General features: G+C 35.0%; 1 protein-coding gene across 2 annotated transcripts in view; it reads left to right on the plus strand.

Annotated features, from left to right (window-relative positions):
• The window catches only part of pcm (5'-3' exoribonuclease pacman), a 221,926-nt gene extending 200,457 nt beyond the window's left edge, over positions 1-21,469 (plus strand). For both annotated transcript variants that reach the window (XM_089090490.1, XM_089090491.1), the window contains one exon: positions 21,180-21,469. In XM_089090490.1, the coding sequence (XP_088946616.1) occupies positions 21,180-21,353 (174 nt within the window). In that variant the 3' untranslated portion in view covers positions 21,354-21,469. The remainder of the gene's footprint in view (positions 1-21,179) is intronic.
• Positions 21,470-22,254: the final 785 nt, after the last annotated feature.

A 22,254-nucleotide genomic window follows, 5' to 3' on the forward strand; every position in this document is an offset into this window, starting at 1 on the left:
CTTGTTGTTCAAGATCGGAGGTTTAAATTTTCCAAATAACATACCTTACTTGAATAACCTTAAGGGGATAACCTTACGGGAATCGTCAATAAAGTGATTTTTCTTGTTGTTCAAGATCGGAGGTTTAAATTTTCCAAATAACATACCTAACGGGAATAACCTTACGGGAATCGTCAATAAAGTGATTTTTCTTGTTGTTCAAGATCGGAGGTTTAAATTGTCCTAATAACATAACTTACTGGAATAACCTTATGGGGATAACCTTACGGGAATCGTCAATAAAGTGATTTTTCTTGTTGTTCAAGATCGGGGGTTTAAATTTTCCAATTAACATACCTTACGGGAATAACCTTACGGGGATAACCTTACGGGAATCGTCAATAAAGTGATTTTTTTTGTTGTTCAAGATCGGTGGTTTAAATTTTCCATATAACATACCTTACGGGAATAACCTTACGGGGATAACCTTACGGGAATCTTCAATAAAGTGATTTTTCTTCTTGTTCAAGATCGGAGGTTTAAATATTCCAAATAACATTCATTACGGGAATAACCTTACGGGGATAACCTTACGGGAATCGTCAATAAAGTGATTTTTCTTGTTGTTCAAGATCGGAGGTTTAAATTTTCCATATAACATACCTTACGGGAATAACCTTACGGGGATAACCTTACGGGAATCGTCAATAAAGTGATTTTTCTTGTTGTTCAAGATCGGAGGTTTAAATTTTCCAAATAACATACCTTACGGGAATAACCTTACGGGAATCGTCAATAAAGTGATTTTTCTTGTTGTTCAAGATCGGAGGTTTAAATTTTCCAAATAACATACCTTACGGGAATAACCTTACGGGGATAACCTTACGGGAATCGTCAATAAAGTGATTTTTCTTGTTGTTCAAGATCGGAGGTTTAAATTTTCCAAATAACATACCTTACGGGAATAACCTTACGGGAATCGTCAATAAAGTGATTTATCTTGTTGTTCAAGATCGGAGGTTTAAATTGTCCAAATAACATACATAACTGGAATAACCTTACGGGGATAACCTTACGGGAATCGTCAATAAAGTGATTTTTCTTGTTGTTCAAGATCGGAGGTTTAAATTTTTCCAAATAACATACCTTACGGGAATAACCTTACGGGGATAACCTTACGGGAATCGTCAATAAAGTGATTTTTCTTGTTGTTCAAGATCGGAGGTTTAAATTTTCCAAATAACATACCTTACGGGAATAACCTTACGGGCATAACCTTACGGGAATCGTCAATAAAGTGATTTTTCTTGTTGTTCAAGATCGGAGGTTTAAATTTTCCGAATAACATACCTTACGGGAATAACCTTACGGGAATCGTCAATAAAGTGAATTTTCTTGTTGTTCAAGATCGGAGGTTTAAATTTTCCAAATAATATACCTTACGGGAATAACCTTACGGGGATAACCTTACGGGAATCGTCAATAAAGTGATTTTTCTTGTTGTTCAAGATCGGAGGTTTAAATTTTCCAAATAACATACCTTACGGGGATAACCTTACGGGAATCGTCAATAAAGTGATTTTTCTTGTTTTTCAAGATCGGAGGTTTAAATTTTCCAAATAACATACCTTACGGGAATAACCTTACGGGAATAACCTTACGGGAATCGTCAATAAAGTGAATTTTCTCGTTGTTCAAGATCGGAGGTTTAAATTTTCCAAATAACATACCTTACGGGAATAACCTTACGGGGATAACCTTACGGGAATCGTCAATAAAGTGATTTTTCTTGTTGTTCAAGATCGGAGGTTTAAATTTTCCAAATAACATACCTTACGGGAATAACCTTACGGGGATAACCTTACGGGAATCGTCAATAAAGTGAATTTTTTTGTTGTTCAAGATCGGAGGTTTAAATTTTCCAAATAACATACATTACGGGAATAACCTTACGGGTTTAACCTTACGGGAATCGTCAATAAAGTGATTTTTACTTTTTCTTGTTGTTCAAGATCGGAGGTTTAAATTTTCCAAATAACATACCTTACGGGAATAACCTTACGGGGATAACCTTACGGGAATAACCTTACGGGGATAACCTTACGGGAATCGTCAATAAAGTGATTTTTCTTGTTGTTCAAGATAGGAGGTTTAAATTTTCCAAATAACATACCTTACGGGGATAACCTTACGGGAATCGTCAATAAAGTGATTTTTCTTGTTGTTCAAGATCGGATGTTTAAATTTTACAAATAACATACCTTACGGGAATAACCTTACGGGAATCGTCAATAAAGTGATTTTTCTTGTTGTTCAAGATCGGAGGTTTAAATTTTCCAAATAACATACCTTACTGGAATAACCTTAAGGGGATAACCTTAAGGGAATCGTCAATAAAGTGATTTTTATTGTTGTTCAAGATCGGAGGTTTAAATTTTCCAAATAACATACCTTACGGGCATAACCTTACGGGAATCGTCAATAAAGTGATTTTTCTTGTTGTTCAAGATCAGAGGTTTAAATTTTCCGAATAACATACCTTACTGGAATAACCTTACGGGGATAACCTTACGGGAATCGTCAATAAAGTGATTTTTCTTGTTGTTCAAGATCGGAGGTTTAAATTTTCCAAATAACATACCTAACGGGAATAACCTTACGGGAATATAGCCTTCAATTTATGTTCAAATATAATAATGAATTATTACCGTCTTGCTTTTCAGGAATGCTAAAAGCTAGATCTTCGATTCATGATCATGAAACTCGCCAAAGGGAAAATTTACATGCCCCGCTCGTGGTGTCTGCCAGGTCGACATTCTCGCCTATTTATAGGGGATTAAAGTTGTGGAATGGGGTTAATAAAGAGTTAAGAGAAATAGGGGATCTGAAGGAATTTAAAAATAAAATAAAAGGAATGTTATATGAGAAATATGATTTTTAAATTTTTTGTTTTTTTTTTTTTTTTTTTATGTTTTTTTTTATGTACCTGGAGGACAAGTATGGTGATTTTGTGATTGGTGGTAGGAACTGCGTGCGAAGGGGAATGATTTTTCTTTTATTTTATTTTTTTTAGGCCTAGGTTGTATATTTCTGTTGTGAATATGAAATTTTGATATATGCCTACCCTTAGGACAACCTGACCCCAGGTTCTTGGGTCGGTAGTGAGTAAAATGTATTGTCCTTGTGTGTGTTAATAAATTACTATTACTATTTAAACCTTACGGGGATAACCTTACGGGAATCGTCAATAAAGTGATTTTTCTTGTTGTTCAAGATCGGAGGTTTAAATTTTCCAAATAACATACCTTACGGGAATAACCTTACGGGGATAACCTTACGGGAATCGTCAATAAAGTGATTTTTCTTGTTGTTCAAGATTGGAGGTTTAAATTTTCCAAATAACATACCTTATGGGAATAATCTTACGGGGATAACCTTACGGGACTCGTCAATAAAGTGATTTTTCTTGTTGTTCAAGATCGGAAGTTTATATTTTACAAATAACATACCTTACGGGTATAACCTTACGGGAATCGGCAATAAAGTGATTTTTCTTGTTGTTCAAGATCGGAGGTTTAAATTTTCCGAATAACATACCTTACGGGAATAACCTTACCGGGATAACCTTACGGGAATCGTCAATAAAGTGATTTTTCTTGTTGTTCAAGATCGGAGGTTTAAATTTTCCAAATAACATACCTTAAGGGAATAAACTTACGGGGATAACCTTACGGGAATCGTCAATAAAGTGATTTTTCTTGTTTTTAAAGATCTGATTTTTAAATTTTCAAAATAAAATTCCTTAGTGTAATAACCTTAAGGTGATAACCTTACGGGAATCGTCAATAAAGTGATTTTTCTTGTTGTTCAAGATCGGAGGTTTAAATTTTCCAAATAACATACCTTACGGGAATAACCTTACGGGGATAACCTTACGGGAATAACTTTATGGGGATAACCTTAAGGGAATCGTCAATAAAGTGATTTTTCTTGTTGTTCAAGATCGGAGGTTTAAATTTTCCAAATAACATACCTTACTGGAATAACCTTACGGGGATAACCTTACGGGAATAACCTTACGGGAATCGTCAATAAAGTGATTTTTCTTGTTGTTTAAGATCGGAGGTTTAAATTTTCCAAATAACATACCTTACTGGTATAACCTTACGGTAATCGTCAATAAAGTTATTTTTATTGTTTTTCAAGATATGAGGTTTAAATTTTCCAAATAACATACCTTACGGGAATAACCTTACGGGGATAACCTTACGGGAATCGTCAATAAAGTGATTTTTCTTGTTGTTCAAGATCGGTGGCTTAAATTTTCCAAATAACATACCTTACGGGAATAACCTTACGGGTATAACCTTACGGGAATCGTCAATAAAGGGATTTTTCTTGTTGTTCAAGATCGGAGGTTTAAATTTTCCAAATATCATACCTTTCTGTAATAATCGTACGGGGATAACCGTACGGGAATCGTTAAGTCCGTGTATTTTTTTTTTGTTAAAGATAGGATGTTTAAATTTTCCGCTGAACAGCCATATCTTTAACAACCTGAATTGGCTATCACGACTGTAGTCTTTACTAATGTTATTTTTCTTGTTTGTCAAGATAGGTGTTTTATATATTAAGGATAAAATAAAGAAGTGGGATAACATTAAGAGACTCGACAAGACTGATATGTTTCTTGTTGTTCAAGATCTGAGGTTTAAATTTTCCTAATAACATACCTTACTGGAATAACCTTACGGGGATAACCTTACGGGAATCGTCAATAAAGTGATTTTTCTTGTTGTTCAAGATCGGAGGTTTAAATTTTCCAAATAACATACCTAACGGGAATAACCTTACGGGAATCGTCAATAAAGTGATTTTTCTTGTGGTTCAAGATCGGAGGGTTAAATTGTCCAAATAACATACATTACTGGAATAACCTTATGGGGATAACCTTACGGGAATCGTCAATAAAGTGATTTTTCTTGTTGTTCAAGATCGGGGGTTTAAATTTTCCAATTAACATACCTTTCGGGAATAACCTTACGGGAATAACCTTACGGGAATCGTCAATAAAGTGATTTTTCTTGTTGTTCAAGATCGGATGTTTAAATTTTCAAAATTACATACCTTACGGGAATAACCTTACGGGAATCGTCAATAAAGTTATTTTTCTTGTTTTTAAAGATCGGAGGTTTAAATATTCCAAATAACATTCCTTACGGGAATAACCTTACGGGGATAACCTTACGGGAATCGTCAATATAGTGATTTTTCTTGTTGTTCAAGATCGGAGGTTTAAATTTTCCAAATAACATACCTTACGGGAATAACCTTACGGGGATAACCTTACGGGACTCGTCAATAAAGTGATTTTTCTTGTTGTTCAAGATCGGAGGTTTAAATTTTCCAAATAACATACCTTACGGGAATAACCTTACGGGAATCGTCAATAAAGTGATTTTTCTTGTTGTTCAAGATCGGAGGTTTAACTTTTCCAAATAACATACCTTACGGGAATAACCTTACGGGGATAACCTTACGGGAATCGTCAATAAAGTGATTTTTCTTGTTGTTCAAGATCGGAGGTTTAAATTTTCCAAATAACATACCTTACGGGAATAACCTTACGGGAATCGTCAATAAAGTGATTTTTCTTGTTGTTCAAGATCGGAGGTTTAAATTTTCCAAATAACATACCTGACGGGAATAACCTTACGGGAATAACCTTACGGGAATCGTCAATAAAGTGAATTTTCTTGTTGTTCAAGATCGGATGTTTAAATTTTTCCAAATAACATACCTTACGGGAATAACCTTACGGGTATAACCTTACGGGAATCGTCAATAAAGTGATTTTTCTTGTTGTTCAAGATCGGAGGTTTAAATTTTCCTAATAAAATACCTTACGGGAATAACCTTACGGGGATAACCTTACGGGAATCGTCAATAAAGTGATTTTTCTTGTTGTTCAAGATCGGAGGTTTAAATTTTCCGAATAACATACCTTACGGGAATAACCTTACGGGAATCGTCAATAAAGTGAATTTTCTTGTTTTTCAAGATCGGAGGTTTAAATTTTCCAAATAATATACCGTACGGGAATAACCTTACGGGGATAACCTTACGGGAATCGTCAATAAAGTTATTTTTCTTATTTTTCAAGATCGGGGGATTAAATTGTCCAACTAAAAAACCTTACGGGGATAACCCTACGGGAATCGTCAATAAAGTGATTTTTCTTGTTGTTCAAGATCGGAGGTTTAAATTTTCCAAATAACATACCTTACGGGAATAATCTTACGGGAATCGACAATAACGTGATTTTTCTTGTTGTTCAAGATCTGAGGATTATATATTCCAACTAACATACCTTACGGTTATAAGCTTACGGGAATCGTCAATATAGTGATTTTTTTCTTTGTTAAAAATCGGATGTTTAAATTTTCCGCCTAAAAGTACTTTTTTGAACAATATGAAGGGGATCCCCATACGGGACTCGTCACTAAATGGTTTGTTCTGGTTGTTAAAGATCGGTGTGTTAAATTGTAAAAATTACATACATTACTGGAATTACCTGACGGGTGTAAACTTACGGGAATCTTCAATAAAGTGATTGTTACTTTTTCTTGTTGTTCAAGATCGGAGGTTTAAATTTTCCAAATAACATACCTTTCGGGAATAACCTTACGGGTATAACCTTACGGGAATAACCTTACGGGGATAACCTTACGGGAATAGTCAATAAAGTGATTTTTCTTGTTGTTCAAGATCGGAGATTGATATTTTCCATATCAAAGACCTAACGGGAATAACCTTACGGGGATAACCTTACGGGAGTCGTCAATAAAGTGATTTTTCTTGTTGTTAAAGATCGGAGGTTTAAATTTTCCAAATAACATAACTTATGGGGCTAACCTTACGGGAATAACATTATGGGGATAACCTTACGGGAATCGTCAATAAAGTGAATTTTCTTGTTGTTCAAGATCGGAGGTTTAAATTTTCCAAATAACATACCTTACGGGAATAACCTTACGGGGATAACCTTACGGGAATAACCTTACGGGGATAACCTTACGGGAATCGTCAATAAAGTGATTTTTCTTGTTGTTCAAGATCGGAGGTTTAAATTTTCCAAATAACATACCTTACGGGGATAACCTTACGGGAATCGTCAATAAAGTGATTTTTCTTGTTGTTCAATATCGGAGGTTTAAATTTTCCAAATAACATAAATTACGGGAATAAACTTACGGGGATAACCTTACGGGAATCGTCAATAAAGTGATTTTTCTTGTTGTTCAAGATCGGAGGCTTAAATTTTCCAAATAACATACCTTACGGGGATAACCTTACGGGAATCGTCAATAAAGTGATTTTTCTTGTTGTTCAAGATCGGAGGATTAAATTTTCCAAATAACATACCTTACGGGAATAACCTTACGGGAATCGTCAATAAAGAGATTTTTATTGTTGTTCAAGATCGGAGGTTTAAATTTTCCAAATAACATAACTTACGGGAATAACCTTACGGGGATAACCTTACTGGAATCGTCAATAAAGTGATTTTTCTTGTTGTTCAAGATCGGAGGTTTAAATTTTCCAAATAACATACCTTACGGGGATAACCTTACGGGAATAGTCAATAAAGTGATTTTTCTTGTTGTTCAAGATCGGAGGTTTAAATTTTCCGAATAACATACCTTACTGGAATAACCTTACGGGGATAACCTTACGGGAATCGTCAATAAAGTGATTTTTCTTGTTGTTCAAGATCGGAGGTTTAAATTTTCCAAATAACATACCTAACGGGAATAACCTTACGGGTATAACCTTACGGGAATCGTCAATCAAGTGATTTTTCTTGTTGTTCAAGATCTGAGGTTTAAATTTTCCAAATAACATACCTTACTGGAATAACCTTATGGGGATAACCTTACGGGAATCGTCAATAAAGTGATTTTTCTTATTGTTCAAGATCGGGGGTTTAAATTTTACAAATAACATACCTTACGGGAATAACCTGACGTGAATCGTCAATAAAGTGATTTTTCTTGTTGTTCAATATCGGAGGTTTAAATTTTCCATATAACATACCTTACGGGAATAATCTTACGGGGATAACCTTACGGGACTAGTCAATAAAGTGATTTTTATTGTTGTTCAAGATGGGAGGTTTAAATATTCCAAATAACATACCTTACTGGAATAACCTTACGGGGATAACCTTACGGGAATCGTCAATAAAGTGATTTTTCTTGTTGTTCAAGATCGGAGGTTTAAATTTTCCAAATAACATACCTTACGGGAATAAACTTACGGGGATAACCTTACGGGAATCGTCAATAAAGTGATTTTTATTGTTGTTCAAGATAGGAGGTTTAAATATTCCAAATAACATACCTTACGTGCCTAACCTTACGGGGATAACCTTTCGGGACTCGTCAATAAAGTGATTTTTTTTGTTGTTCAAGATCGGAGGTTTAAATTTTCCAAATAACATACATTACGGGAATAACCTTACGGGGATAAACTTACGGGACTCGTCAATAATGTGATATTTCTTGTTGTTCAAGATCGGAGGTTTAAATTTTCCAATTAACATACCTTACGGGTATAACCTTACGGGAATCGTCAATAAAGTGATTTTTCTTGTTGTTCAAGATCGGAGGTTTAACTTTTCCAAATAACATACCTTACGGGAATAACCTTACGGGGATAACCATAAGTGAATCGTCAATAAATTGATTTTTCTTGTTGTTCAAGATCGGAGGTTTAAATTTTCCAAATAACATACCTTACGGGAATAACCTTACGGGAATCGTCAATAAAGTGATTTTTCTTGTTGTTCAAGATCGGAGGTTTAAATTTTCCAAATAACATACCTTACGGGAATAATCTTACGGGGATAACCTTACGGGAATCGTCAATAAAGTGATTTTTCTTGTTGTTCAAGATCGGAGGTTTAAATTTTCCAAATAACATACCTTACGGGAATAACGTTACGGGGATAACCTTACGGGAATCGTCAATAAAGTGATTTTTCTTGTTGTTCAAGATCGGAGGTTTAAATTTTCCAAATAACATACCTTACGGGAATAACCTTACGGGGATAACCAAACCGGAATCGTAAATAAAGTGAATTTTATTGTTGTTCAAGATCGGAGGTTTAAATAATCCAATTATCATACCGTAAGTTAATAACCTTACTGGTATAACCTTACGGGAATCGTCAATAAAGTGATTTTTCTTGTTGTTCAAGATCGGAGGTTTAAATATTCCAAATAACATACCTTACGGGAATAATCTTACGGGGATAACCTTACGGGAATCGTCAATACAGTGATTTTTCTTGTTGTTCAAGATCGGATGTTTAAATAGGCAACATAAATTACCTTACTGGAATAACCTGACGGGGATCGTCAATAAAGTGATTTTTTTTGTTGTTCAAGATCGGAGGTTTAAATATTCCAATTAACATACCTAACGGGAATAAACTTACGGGTATAACCTTACGGGACTCGTCAATATAGTGATTTTTCTTGTTGTTCAAGATCGGATGTTTAAATTTTCCAAATAACATACCTTACGGGAATAACCTTACGGGAATCGTCAATAAAGTGATTTTTCTTGTTGTTCAAGATCGGAGGTTTAAATTTTACAAATAAAAAACCTTACGGGACTAACCTTACGGAGATAACCTTTAGGGACTCGTCAATAAAGTGATTTTTATTGTTGTTCAATATCGTATGTTTAAATTTTACGAAATAACATACATTACGGTAATAACCTTACGGGTATAACCTTACGGGAATCGTCAATAAAGTGATTTTTCTTGTTGTTCAAGATCGGAGTTTTAAATTTTCCAAATAACATACCTTACGGGACTAACCTTACGGGGATAACCTTACGGGAATCGTCAATAAAGTGATTTTTCTTGTTGTTCAAGATCTGAGGTTTAAATTTTCCAAATAACATACCTTACGGGAATAACCTTACGGGGATAACCTTACGGGAATCGTCAATAAAGTGAGTTTTCTTGTTGTTCAAGATCGGAGGTTTAAATTTTCCAAATAACATACCTTACGGGAATAACCTTACGAGAATCGTCAATAAAGTGATTTTTCTTGTTGTTCAAGATCGGAGGTTTAAATTTTCCAAATAACATACCTTACGGGAATAACCTTACGGGGATAACCTTACGGGAATCGTCAATAAAGTGATTTTTCTTGTTGTTCAAGATCGGAGGATTAATTTTTCCAACTAACATACCTTACGGGTTTAACCTTACGGGAATCGTCAATAAAGTGGTTTTTCTTGTTGTTCAAGATCGGAGGTTTAAATTTTCCAAATAACATACCTTACGGGAATAACCTTACGGGAATCGTCAATAAAGTGATTTTTCTTGTTGTTCAAGATCGGAGGTTTAAATTTTCCAAATAAAATACCTTACGGGAATAACCTTACGGGTATAACCTTACGGGAATCGTCAATAAAGTGATTTTTCTTGTTGTTCAATATCGGAGTTTTAAATATTACAAATAACATACCTTACGGGTATAACCTTACGGGAATCGTCAATAAAGTGATTTTTCTTGTTGTTCAAGATCGGAGGTTTAAATTTTCCAAATAAAATACCTTACGGGAATAACCTTACGGGGATAACCTTACGGGAATCGTTAATAAAGTGATTTTTATTGTTGTTCAAGATCGGAGGTTTAAATTTTCCTAATAACATACCTAACGCGAATAAACTTACGGGGATAACCTTACTGGAATCGTCAATAAAGTGATTTTTCTTGTTGTTCAAGATCGGAGGTTTAAATTTTCCAAATAACATACCTTACGGGAATAATCTTACGGGGATAACCTTACGGGAATCGTCAATAAAGTGATTTTTCTTGTTGTTCAAGATCGGAGGTTAAAATTTTCCGAATAACATACCTTACGGGGTTAACCTTACGGGAATCGTCAATAAAGTGTTTTTTCTTGTTGTTCAAGATCGGAGGTTTAAATTTTCCAAATAACATACCTTACGGGAATAACCTTACGGGGATAACCTTACGGGAATCGTCAATAAAGTGATTTTTCTTGTTGTTCAAGATCGGAGGTTTAAATTTTCCAAATAACATACATTACGGGAATAACCTTACGGGGATAACCTTACGGGAATCGTCAATAAAGTGATTTTTCTTGTTGTTCAAGATCGGAGGTTTAAATTTTCCAAATAACATACCTTACGGGAATAACCTTACGGGGATAACCTTTAGGGAATCGTCAATATAGTGATTTTTTTCGTTGTTCATGATCGTGTGATTAAATTTTCCGAATAACATTCCTATATTGAACAACCTGACGGTAATAACCTTACTGGAATCGTCAATAAAGTGTTTTTTCTTGTTGTTCAAGATAGGAGTTTTAAATTTTTCCAATTAACATACCTAACTGGCCTAACCTTACTGGGATAAACTATCGGGAATCGTTATTAAAGTGATATTTCTGGTTGTTCAAGATCGGAGGTTTAAATTTTCCAAATAACATACCTTACTGGAATAACCTTATGGGGATAACCTTACGGGAATCGTCAATAAAGTGATTTTTCTTGTTGTTCAAGATCGGGGGTTTAAATTTTCCAAATAACATACCTTACGGGAATAACGTTACGGGGATAACCTTACGGGAATCGTCAATAAAGTGATTTTTCTTGTTGTTCAAGATCGGAGGTTTAAATTTTCCAACTAACATACCTTACGGGTATAACCTTACGGGAATCGTCAATAAAGTTATTTTTCTTGTTGTTCAAGATCGGAGGTTTAAATTTTCCTAATAACATACCTTACGGGAATAACCTTACGGGGATAACCTTACGGGACTCGTCAATAAAGTGATTTTTTTTGTTGTTCAAGATAGGAGGTTTAAATTTTCCAAATAACATACCTTACGGGAACAACCTTACGGGGATAACCTTACGGGAATCGTCAATAAAGTGATTTTTCTTGTTGTTCAAGATCGGAGGTTTAAATTTTCCAAATAAAATACCTTACGGGAATAACCTTACGGGGATAACCTTACGGGACTCGTAAATAATGTGATTTTTCTTGTTGTTCAAGATCGGAGTTTTAAATTTTCATAATAACATACCTTAAGGGAATAACCTTACCGGTATAACCTTACGGGAATCGTCAATAAAGTGGTTTTTCTTGTTGTTCAAGATCGGAGGTTTAAATTTTCCAAATAAAATACCTTAAGGGAATAACCTTACGGGGATAACCTTACGTGAATCGTCAATAAAGTGATTTTTTTTGTTGTTCAAGATCGGATGTTTAAATTTTCCAAATAACATCCCTAACGGGAATAACCTTCCGGGGATAACCTTACGGGAATCGTCAATCATGTGAGGTTTATTGTTGTTCAAGATCGGAGGTTTAAATTTTCCAAATAACATACCTTAGGGGAATAAACTTACGGGGATAACCTTACGGGAATCGTCAATAAAGTGATTTTTCTTGTTGTTCAAGATCGGACGTTTAAATTTTCCAAATAACATACCTTACGGGAATAACCTTACGGGGATAACCTTACGGGAATCGTCAATAAAGTGATTTTTCTTGTTGTTCAAGATCGGAGGTTTAAATTTTCCGAATAACATACCTTACGGGAATAACCTTACGGGGATAACCTTACGGGAATCGTCAATAAAGTGATTTTTCTTGTTGTTCAAGATCGGAGGTTTAAATTTTCCAAATAACATACCTTACGGGAATAACCTTACGGGGATAACCTTACGGGAATCGTCAATAAAGTGATTTTTATTGGTGTTCAAGATCGGAGGTTTAAATTTTCCTCATAACATACCTTACTGGAATAACCTTAAGGGGATAACCTTACGGGACTCGTTAATAAAGTGATTTTTCTTGTTGTTCTAGATGGGATGTTTTAATATTCCATATAACATACCTTACGGGAATAACCTTACGGGGATAACCCTACGGGAATCGTCAATAAAGTGATTTTTCTTGTTGTTCAAGATCGGAGGATTAAATTTTCCGAATAAAATACCTTACGGGGATAACCTTACGAGACTAGTCAATAAAGTGATTTTTCTTGTTGTTCAAGATCGGAGGTTTAAATTTTCCAAATAACATACCTTACGGGAATAACCTTACGGGGATAACCTTACGGGAATCGTCAATAAAGTGATTTTTTTTGTTGTTCAAGATCGGAGGTTTAAATTTTCCAAATAACATACCTTACTGTAATAAACTTACGGGGATAACCTTACGGGAATCGTCAATAAAGTGATTTTTCTTGTTGTTCAAGATCGGAGGTTTAAATTTTCCAAATAACATACCTTACGGGAATAACCTTACGGGGATAACCTTACGGGAATCTTCAATAAAGTGAATTTTCTTGTTCAAGATTGGAGGTTTAAATTTTCCAAATAACATACCTTAGGGGAATAATCTTACGGGGATAACCTTACGGGACTCGTCAATAAAGTGATTTTTCTTGTTGTTCAAGATCTGAGGTTTAAATTTTCCAAATAACATACCTTACGGGAATAACCTTACGGGGATAACCTTACGGGAATCGTCAATAAAGTGGTTTTTCTTGTTGTTCAAGATCGGAGGTTTAAATTTTCAAAATAACATACCTTACGGGAATAACCTTACGGGGATAACCTTACGGGACTCGTCAATAAAGTGATTTTTCTAGTTGTTCAAGATCTGAGTTTTAAATATTCCCAATAAAATACCTTACGGGAATAACCTTACGGGGATAACCTTAAGGGAATCGTCAATAAAGTGATTTTTCTTGTTGTTCAAGATCGGAGGTTTAAATTTTCCAAATAACATACCTTACGGGAATAACGTTACGGGGATAACCTTACGGGAATCGTCAATAAAGTGATTTTTCTTGTTGTTCAAGATCGGAGGTTTAAATTGTCCAAATAACATACCTTACGGGAATAACCTTACGGGAATAGTCAATAAAGTGATTTTTCTTGTTGTTCAAGATCGTATGTTTAACTTTTACAAATAACATCCCTTACGGGAATAACCTTACGGGGATAACCTTACGGGAATCGTCAATAAAGTGATTTTTCTTGTTGTTCAAGATCTGAGGTTTAAATTTTCCAATTAACATACCTTACGGGTATAACCTTACGGGAATCGTCAATAAAGTGATTTTTCTTGTTGTTCAAGATCGGAGGTTTAAATTTTCCAAATAAAATAACTAAATGTAATAACCTTACGGGAATAACCTTACGGGAATAGTTAATAACGTGATTTTTCTTGGTTTTAAAGATCATATTTTTAAATAGTACAAATAAAATACAGAAGGGGTATTAACATATGGGTATAACCTTTCTTGAATCGTCAATATAGTGATGTTTCTTGTTGTTCTAGATCGGGGGTTTAAATTTTCAGAATAACATACCTTACTGGGATAACCTTACGGGAATCGTCAATACAGTGATTTTTCTTGTTTTTCAAAATCGTAGGTTTAAATTTTCCAAATAAAATACCTTACGGGAATAACCTTACTGTAATAACCTTACGGGACTCGTCAATAAAGTGATTTTTTTTGTTGTTCAAGATCGGAGGTTTAATTTTTCCAATTAATATACCTTAAGGGACTAACCTTACGGGGATAACCTTACGGGACTCGTCAATAAAGTGATTTTTGTTGTTGTTCAAGATCGGAGGTTTAAATTTTCCAAATAACATACCTTACGGGTATAACCTTACGGGAATCGTCAATAAAGTGATTTTTCTTGTTGTTCAAGATCGGATGTTTAACTTTTCCAAATAACATACCTTACGGTAATAACCTTATGGGGATAACCTTACGGGAATCGTCAATAAAGTGATTTTTCTTGTTGTTCAAGATCGGAGGTTTAAATTTTCCAAATAACATACCTTACGGGGATAACCTTACGGGAATCGTCAATAAAGTGATTTTTCTTGTTGTTCAAGATCGGAGGTTTAAATTTTCCAAATAAAATCCCTTACGTGAATTACCTGACTGTGAGAAACTTACGGGAATCGTCAATATAGTGAATTTTCTTGTTGTTCAAGATCTGAGGTTTAAATTTTCCAAATAATATACCTTACGGGAATAACCTTACGGGGATAACCTTACGGGAATCGTCAATAAAGTGATTTTTCTTGTTGTTCAAGATCGGAGGTTTAAATTTTCCAAATAACATACCTTACGGGAATAACCTTTCGGGGATAACCTTACGGGAATCGTCAATAAAGTGATTTTTCTTGTTGTTCAAGATCGGAGGTTTAAATTTTCCAAATAATATACCTTACGGGAATAACCTTACGGGGATAACCTTACGGGAATCGTCAATAAAGTGATTTTTCTTGTTGTTCAAGATCGGAGGTTTAAATTTTCCGAATAACATACCTTACGGGAATAACCTTACGGGGATAACCTTACGGGAATCGTCAATAAAGTGATTTTTCTTGTTGTTCAAGATCGGAGGTTTAATTTTTCCAAATAACATACCTTACGGGAATAACCTTTCGGGAATAACCTTACGGGAATCGTCAATAAAGTGAATTTTCTTGTTGTTCAAGATCGGAGGTTTAAATTTTCCAAATAATATACCTTACGGGAATAACCTTACGGGGATAACCTTACGGGAATCGTCAATAAAGTGATTTTTCTTGTTGTTCAAGATAGGAGGTTTAAATTTTCCTAATAACATACCTTACGGGAATAACCTTACGGGGATAACCTTACGGGAATCGTCAATAAAGTGATTTTTCTTGTTGTTCAAGATCGGAGGTTTAAATTTTCCTAATAACATACCTAACGGGAATAAACTTACGGGGATAACCTTACGGGAATCGTCAATAAAGTGATTTTTCTTTTTGTTCAAGATCGGAGGTTTAAATTTTCCAAATAACAGACCTTACGGTAATAACCTTACGGGGATAACCTTACGGGAATCGTCAATAAAGTGATTTTTCTTGTTGTTCAAGATCGGAGGTTTAAATTTTCCAAATAACATACCTTATGGGAATAACCTTACGGGTATAACCTTACGGGAATCGTCAATAAAGTGAATTTTCTCGTTGTTCAAGATCGGAGGTTTAAATTTTCCAAATAACATACCTAACTGGAATAACCTTACGGGGATAACCTTACGGGAATCGTCAATAAAGTGATTTTTCTTGTTGTTAAAGATCGTAGGTTTAATTTTTCCAAATAACATACTTTACGGGAATAACCTTACGGGGATAACCTTACGGGAATCGTCAATAAAGTGATTTTTCTTGTTGTTCAAGATCTGAGGTTTAACTTGTCCACATAAAATACGTTCCTTGAATAATCTTACGGGCATAACCTTACGGGAGTCGTCAATAAAGTGATGTTTATTGTTGTTCAAGATCTGAGGTTTAAATTTTCAAAATAACATACATAACAGTAATAACCTTACGGGGATAACCTTCCGGGGATAACCTTACGGGAATCGTCAATAAAGTGATTTTTCTTGTTGTTCAAGATCGGAGGTTTAACTTTTCCAAATAACATACCTTACGGGAATAACCTTACGGGGATAACCTTACGGGAGTCGTCAATAAAGTGATTTTTCTTGTTGTTCAAGATCGGAGGTTTAAATTTTCCAAATAACATACCTTACGGGAATAACCTTACGGGAATCGTCAATAAAGTGATTTTTCTTGTTGTTCAAGATCGGAGGTTTAAATTTTCCAAATAACATACCTTATGGGAATAACCTTACGGGAATAACCTTACGGGAATCGTCAATACAGTGATTTTTCTTGTTGTTCAAGATCGGAGGTTTAAATTTTCCAAATAACATACCTTACTGGAATAACCTTAAGGGGATAACCTTACGGGAATAACCTTACGGGAATCGTCAATAAAGTGATTTTTCTTGTTGTTTAAGATCGGAGGTTTAAATTTTCCAAATAACATACCTTACGGGAATAACCTTACGGTAATCGTCAATAAAGTGATTTTTCTTGTTGTTCAAGATCGGAGGTTTAAATTTTCCAAATAACATACCTTACGGGAATAACCTTACGGGGATAACCTTACGGGAATAACCTTAGGGGATAACCCTACGTGAGTCGTCAATAAATTGATTTTTCTTGTTGTTCAAGATCGGAAGTTTATATATTACAAATAACATACCTTACGGGGATAAACTTACGATACTCTACTATCATGTGTGTTTTCTTGTTGTTCTTGATCGGTGGTGTAAATTTTCCTCTGTAAGGTATTTCGACTATGGTGATTCTAATGGTGGAGTTTTCGTTTCGATTCGAAATTATTTTCGTGAGGTTTCATGCTATTTTTGAAATTCCTATAGATTTTTTCCCTCGGCAAACTTATATCATTAAAATCAATAATTCTCGAATAAACTCTTCCTTATTTGACAGTTTTTTTTTCTAAAACTAGTTTTAAGTTTTCGGTTACTATGGGCTAGGGTTTTTTCATTACTAGGTTGTAGCTATAGCTACAACCAAGATTAATATGCTAGAAGCTTGGTTGCTAAATCCACATACTTCATGAAACTTTTTTATAACTTTTAACTGTTCTAACTATTACACGTTCAAAAAAAGTGGAGGAACATATCATAATCTAAAATGCCTGGTAACCACACCCACGCACAGGCCAGAATTTACAAATAGGCCCACTAGGCCCAGGCCTAGGGGAGCACAATGACAGTGGTGTAATAAAGTGACACCGAGTAATTTATTTTCTTAACAAAAACTGGGCTGGTTTGATTTATCGCCAAAGTGCCAGGTGCACTCTGCTGCTGCGCTGCCTATTCACAGGAAAGTGATTTTAAAACAACCCAGATATTCCGTGACCACTTATGAGCTATCAGACGTCTCCCAAGAATGTTTGGCTCATCAGTTGGGTCTGTTCAATGCTTCAACTGTACATGAATTTTCAAGGATTTCCCCAAAAATAACGCGAAAACGATTGGGCCTAGAAGCATCAAAGCTTTAAATCTTTTGAAAAATAGTTTGTTCCTCGGAAATACTACTGAAAAACATGTTACTAAGGTTGATAACCCGTTGGAAGTTCTTAAATAATATATTATAATTATAGTGACCATGGTTGTTATACATTAAACCTCCTTGTCAAAGGTAAAGTAGTTCTGAAAATACCAGGATTCTGTTCATTTCTGTTTCTTTCACAAAGCTGTGCAATAACTTATTAATCTTGTAATTTTCACAAGCATTATGACTAATAATTTTATGTGATATATTTGAAATTAACAATTTGTCGTAATGGCTGAACATAGCAGTAAAACTTGAACGGTGAATCCGCAAATTCTTGTGAAGAATGGTTGAGACAACAGCCCAGACTCTTAACGCTGATTACCTTCTTCGAGGCTTTTGCTACAAGGAATTTACGAATTTATAGCACTCGACCCATAGATAGGGGCATATTATCTAGTATTTTCAGGACAATTTCAGCATACTTTAACCAGAATGTTGCCACCTATTTAGTGTAGACTTCCCGTTAAGTCATGTTTGCGCAAAATCTACTGCCCCCTTTTTGAGCCAACATTTTCACAAGCTGCTAAGAATTCACTCAAAATGGAAACTGTGAAAAACACAATGCTCGCGAAGTAGGCCATTTTGGCTAATTTGAAGAAGCATTCCGATTCTTATCATCAGCGCCCCCTACCTGAAGGACACATCAGATGGTTTCTGAATGTGGCGGACAGAAAGATTATAATAGTTTTGTCGTCTGGAGGTTTCTACGAATCCGCAAGATCCGTAAATATGATTGCAAACAAGACTGGATGGGGTGGGGGGGGGGGGGAATTGAGCTGTACTTGCACCTCTTTGGGATCCGAACCGGATTTTACCACTTTGGGAACGGCAGAGAGTGGCTATATTTTTACAATGATGACACCTACGAGAACTAATTATCAGATTCTAACAAACTTAGTGGACACTTAGTTCCAAATTCCCACTTACCCTTTTTGAGGTCTGTGGGGCGGGAATAAGAGGGGGATAGCCTCAGTCAAACTTAGTGGCAAGTAAGTCACAGTATCTCAATTCTGCCTCAAAGGCCCTGTTTCTGGAATCACTACAGGTTCCTTTAGTCCCGCGAGATTAAAAATATCAAGGGAATTTCTAATTACTGCTAATTAACTGATCGTAATCTTTATTGTAGCCCCTCGAACTCTGAGAGCCGCAAAAGGTTAATTGGTCGAATCAAAATTTTAAAATCGGGTCAAAATATTTATGCCGAACTCTTCAGAAGAATTAAATAAATAAAAAATTTTTAACTGAAAGTAAGGAGCGGCATTAAAACTTAAAACGAACAGAAATTATTTTATTTTTTTTTAAAGCAAAGTTGTGAGACAGAGTCAAACTTTAGCGTATAGAGCGAGGCGTTGAGGAGGGGACTGCCCCTTTCTTGTACGGAATAATTTCTGTTCATTTTAAGTTAAAACGAACAGAAATTTTTTTTTAACTTTCAGTTAAAAAAAACTTGTTTTTTTTAATTTCTGAACATTTTTGAATTAATGCAGCTTTGATATTGGCTCACCGTACATGAATAATTAAAACGAAATTTGCATATTAATTTTGTTTGTTGGCTAAATGGCTTTCTCGAAATTTTGTTCTGAAGTAACTTACGTAACGAACTTCTATATTCGTATGTTTTTATTACGTATATTTGGGAGTTCTCCTCCCTAGTCAATACCTCACTCTTTACGCTAAACTTCGAATTTTGTTTTAATCACGAACCCCTGAATCAAAAAGGCCGGTTAATTAGAATAGATAGCTCTTTTGAAAGTATAAAAAAAAATTTGCGTAAAGAGCGAGGTATTGACTAGGGGGGAACCCCCTCGTATACGTAATAATTTCTGTTCATTTTAAGTTTTAATGTTGTTCCTTACTTTCAGTTGAAACCAGAAACTTTTTTTATTTAATTTCTGATCGTTTTTTAAATAATGCTGGGAAATCCGGCCCCTCCTTCATAGAAATGTCCCTTCCCCCAAGGAAACATCCTCCATGGAAAGATCCTCTCCTGTAATCCCCTCCTCCGACCCCTCCGACCACCAGAAAAAATCCCTCCTTAAATCGTCTGTATACTTCCCATTAACCAATACTATATGTAAACAATGGGCAAAGTTCATAACTTGCGGCCCTTCCCCCGGGAGCTGTGGGGCATTAAGTTATCCTCAAAAACATATTTATTAGATTTTCGACTATGCTGAACAAAATGGCTATCTCAACATTTTGATTCGGTGACTTCGGGAGAAAAATGAGCGTTGGAGGTGGCCAAGTTGCCCTCCTATTTTTTTGGTCACTTAAGAAGGGCACTAGAAGTTTTAATTTCCGTTCGAATGAACCCTCTCACGATATTCTAGGACTACTGGATCGATACGATCACCAGTGGAAAAAAAATAAATAAACACGCATCCGTGATCTTTCTTCTGCCAAAAAAATACAAAATTCCACATTTTTGCAGATTGGAGCTTGAAACTTCCATAATAGGGTTCTCTGATACGCTGAATCTGATGCTGTTATTTTTTCTTAAAGTTCTATGACTTATAGGGGGTTGTTTTCCTTAGGAAACAACCATTTTCTTAGGCTCGTAACTTTTGATGGGTAAAATTAAACTTGATGAAACTTATATATTTGAAATCAGCATAAAAATTTGATTCTTTTTATGTATCTATTGGTATCAAAACTCCGTTTTTTAGAGTTTTGGTTACTATTGTGCCGGGTCGCTCCTTACTTACAGTTCGTTACCACGAACTGTTTGATTTGGCCAAATTCACTTAACTTTTTTTAAATTTGAGTTGATTTGACCGGAAAAATATTTCGTCGACATGGCTATACATTCTTCGGGAAAGATCCCAAAAATGAGGATTACTACTACTACTAGCAACTCACCGCAGCACAAAGCCGCCTGAGGCCAAAACAGCTATGCACGCTAAAAAAAGGCTAAAAGCTCTTGTGGCACCGAACAATATTTTTTTTTTAGGCTAAATTAAACAAGTCAGCCAAAAACAAAAGACATTATTTCCACTGAATAATTTTTCAGCTAAGGTCAATTGAGTACCACCTTTTTGTTTCGTCCTTTTTCTGTGTTTTCTGGAATCAGTGGTTTGTTTTTTTTTTTTTTTTTTTTTTTTTTTTTTTTTTTTTTTTAATTTATCCTGAAATTTTTAGGTTGAACGACCTCGTCCACGTGCACAGTCATCGGTAGAAAGAGAAGCTGACACTGTTGTGCTGTTAAAACCTAGAACCGAAACTCTGCCTGCACCACGCCCTTCACGGTATAGTAATCAAGAACCCAAAAAACAACGAAAAGTAAATTTGGCGCCCCGATTCTCCAACGTTTAAATTTGAAATTTATCATTTTACTTTTGTTATTATTCTGACGTTATTTTTGTGATTTTTTTCTTGTTTCTACTGTACTGTGTATGTAAAGGGATATAGTAAAGGAAATACTGACTTGAGTCACATAATATATTTGTAAGAAAGAAAAATATATTTTATGACCTCGACAACTTACCAACAAACGCTTTTGTTTTGCATTACTTTGAAAGAACGTGTCATACTATGAAGCTACAAAAGTGGACCTCCGTTTTTGGGTCATCAAATTACCTAGGTCTTCTTCGATGAAAAAAAACCTGATAAATATCAGAAATATTGTCTTGAACCACACGATATATTTGTAAGAAAGAAAAATATATTACATGACGTCGAAAACTTACCAACAAAAGCCTTTGTTTTGCGTTACTTTGAAAGATCACATCAAATTTCGAAGCTCCTAAAGTAGATTTCCGTTTCTGGGTCATCATATCATCTGTGTGTTTTATGCTTACGTCATCAACTATGTTATTTGTGTTTACGTCATCAACTATGTGATTTGTGTTTATGGTCATCATATCACCTATTTCATCACTGTAATAAAAAAACATCCTGATAGATTTTTTACGGGGGGCAATTTTTCAGGGATTATTATCATTCAGGAATACTCGAAGCATGAATTTAAAAAAACGTGGGCTGAGGAGGGGAAGTTTTTAAGAGCATCCTGGGTCAAATAGCTCTTAGTAACAAACTGTAACTAAAAAGAGAATCTTATGTCCGATATTTTGATACAGGTATAACAATAGCTGAAAGAAGTGGGACCAACAATATAACTTTTTTTTGTGCTTCTCTTATGCCAGAGGACTTTGACAATTCTCTTAGTTTTTGTCTATGAATAGAAAAGTAAACATCAAATACCATGCCAACGACT

This window comes from Artemia sp. Qi Xiang Cuo, chromosome 6 (assembly GCF_049724085.1).
Source record: "Artemia sp. Qi Xiang Cuo chromosome 6, ASM4972408v1, whole genome shotgun sequence".
NCBI lineage: Eukaryota > Metazoa > Arthropoda > Branchiopoda > Anostraca > Artemiidae > Artemia > Artemia sp. Qi Xiang Cuo.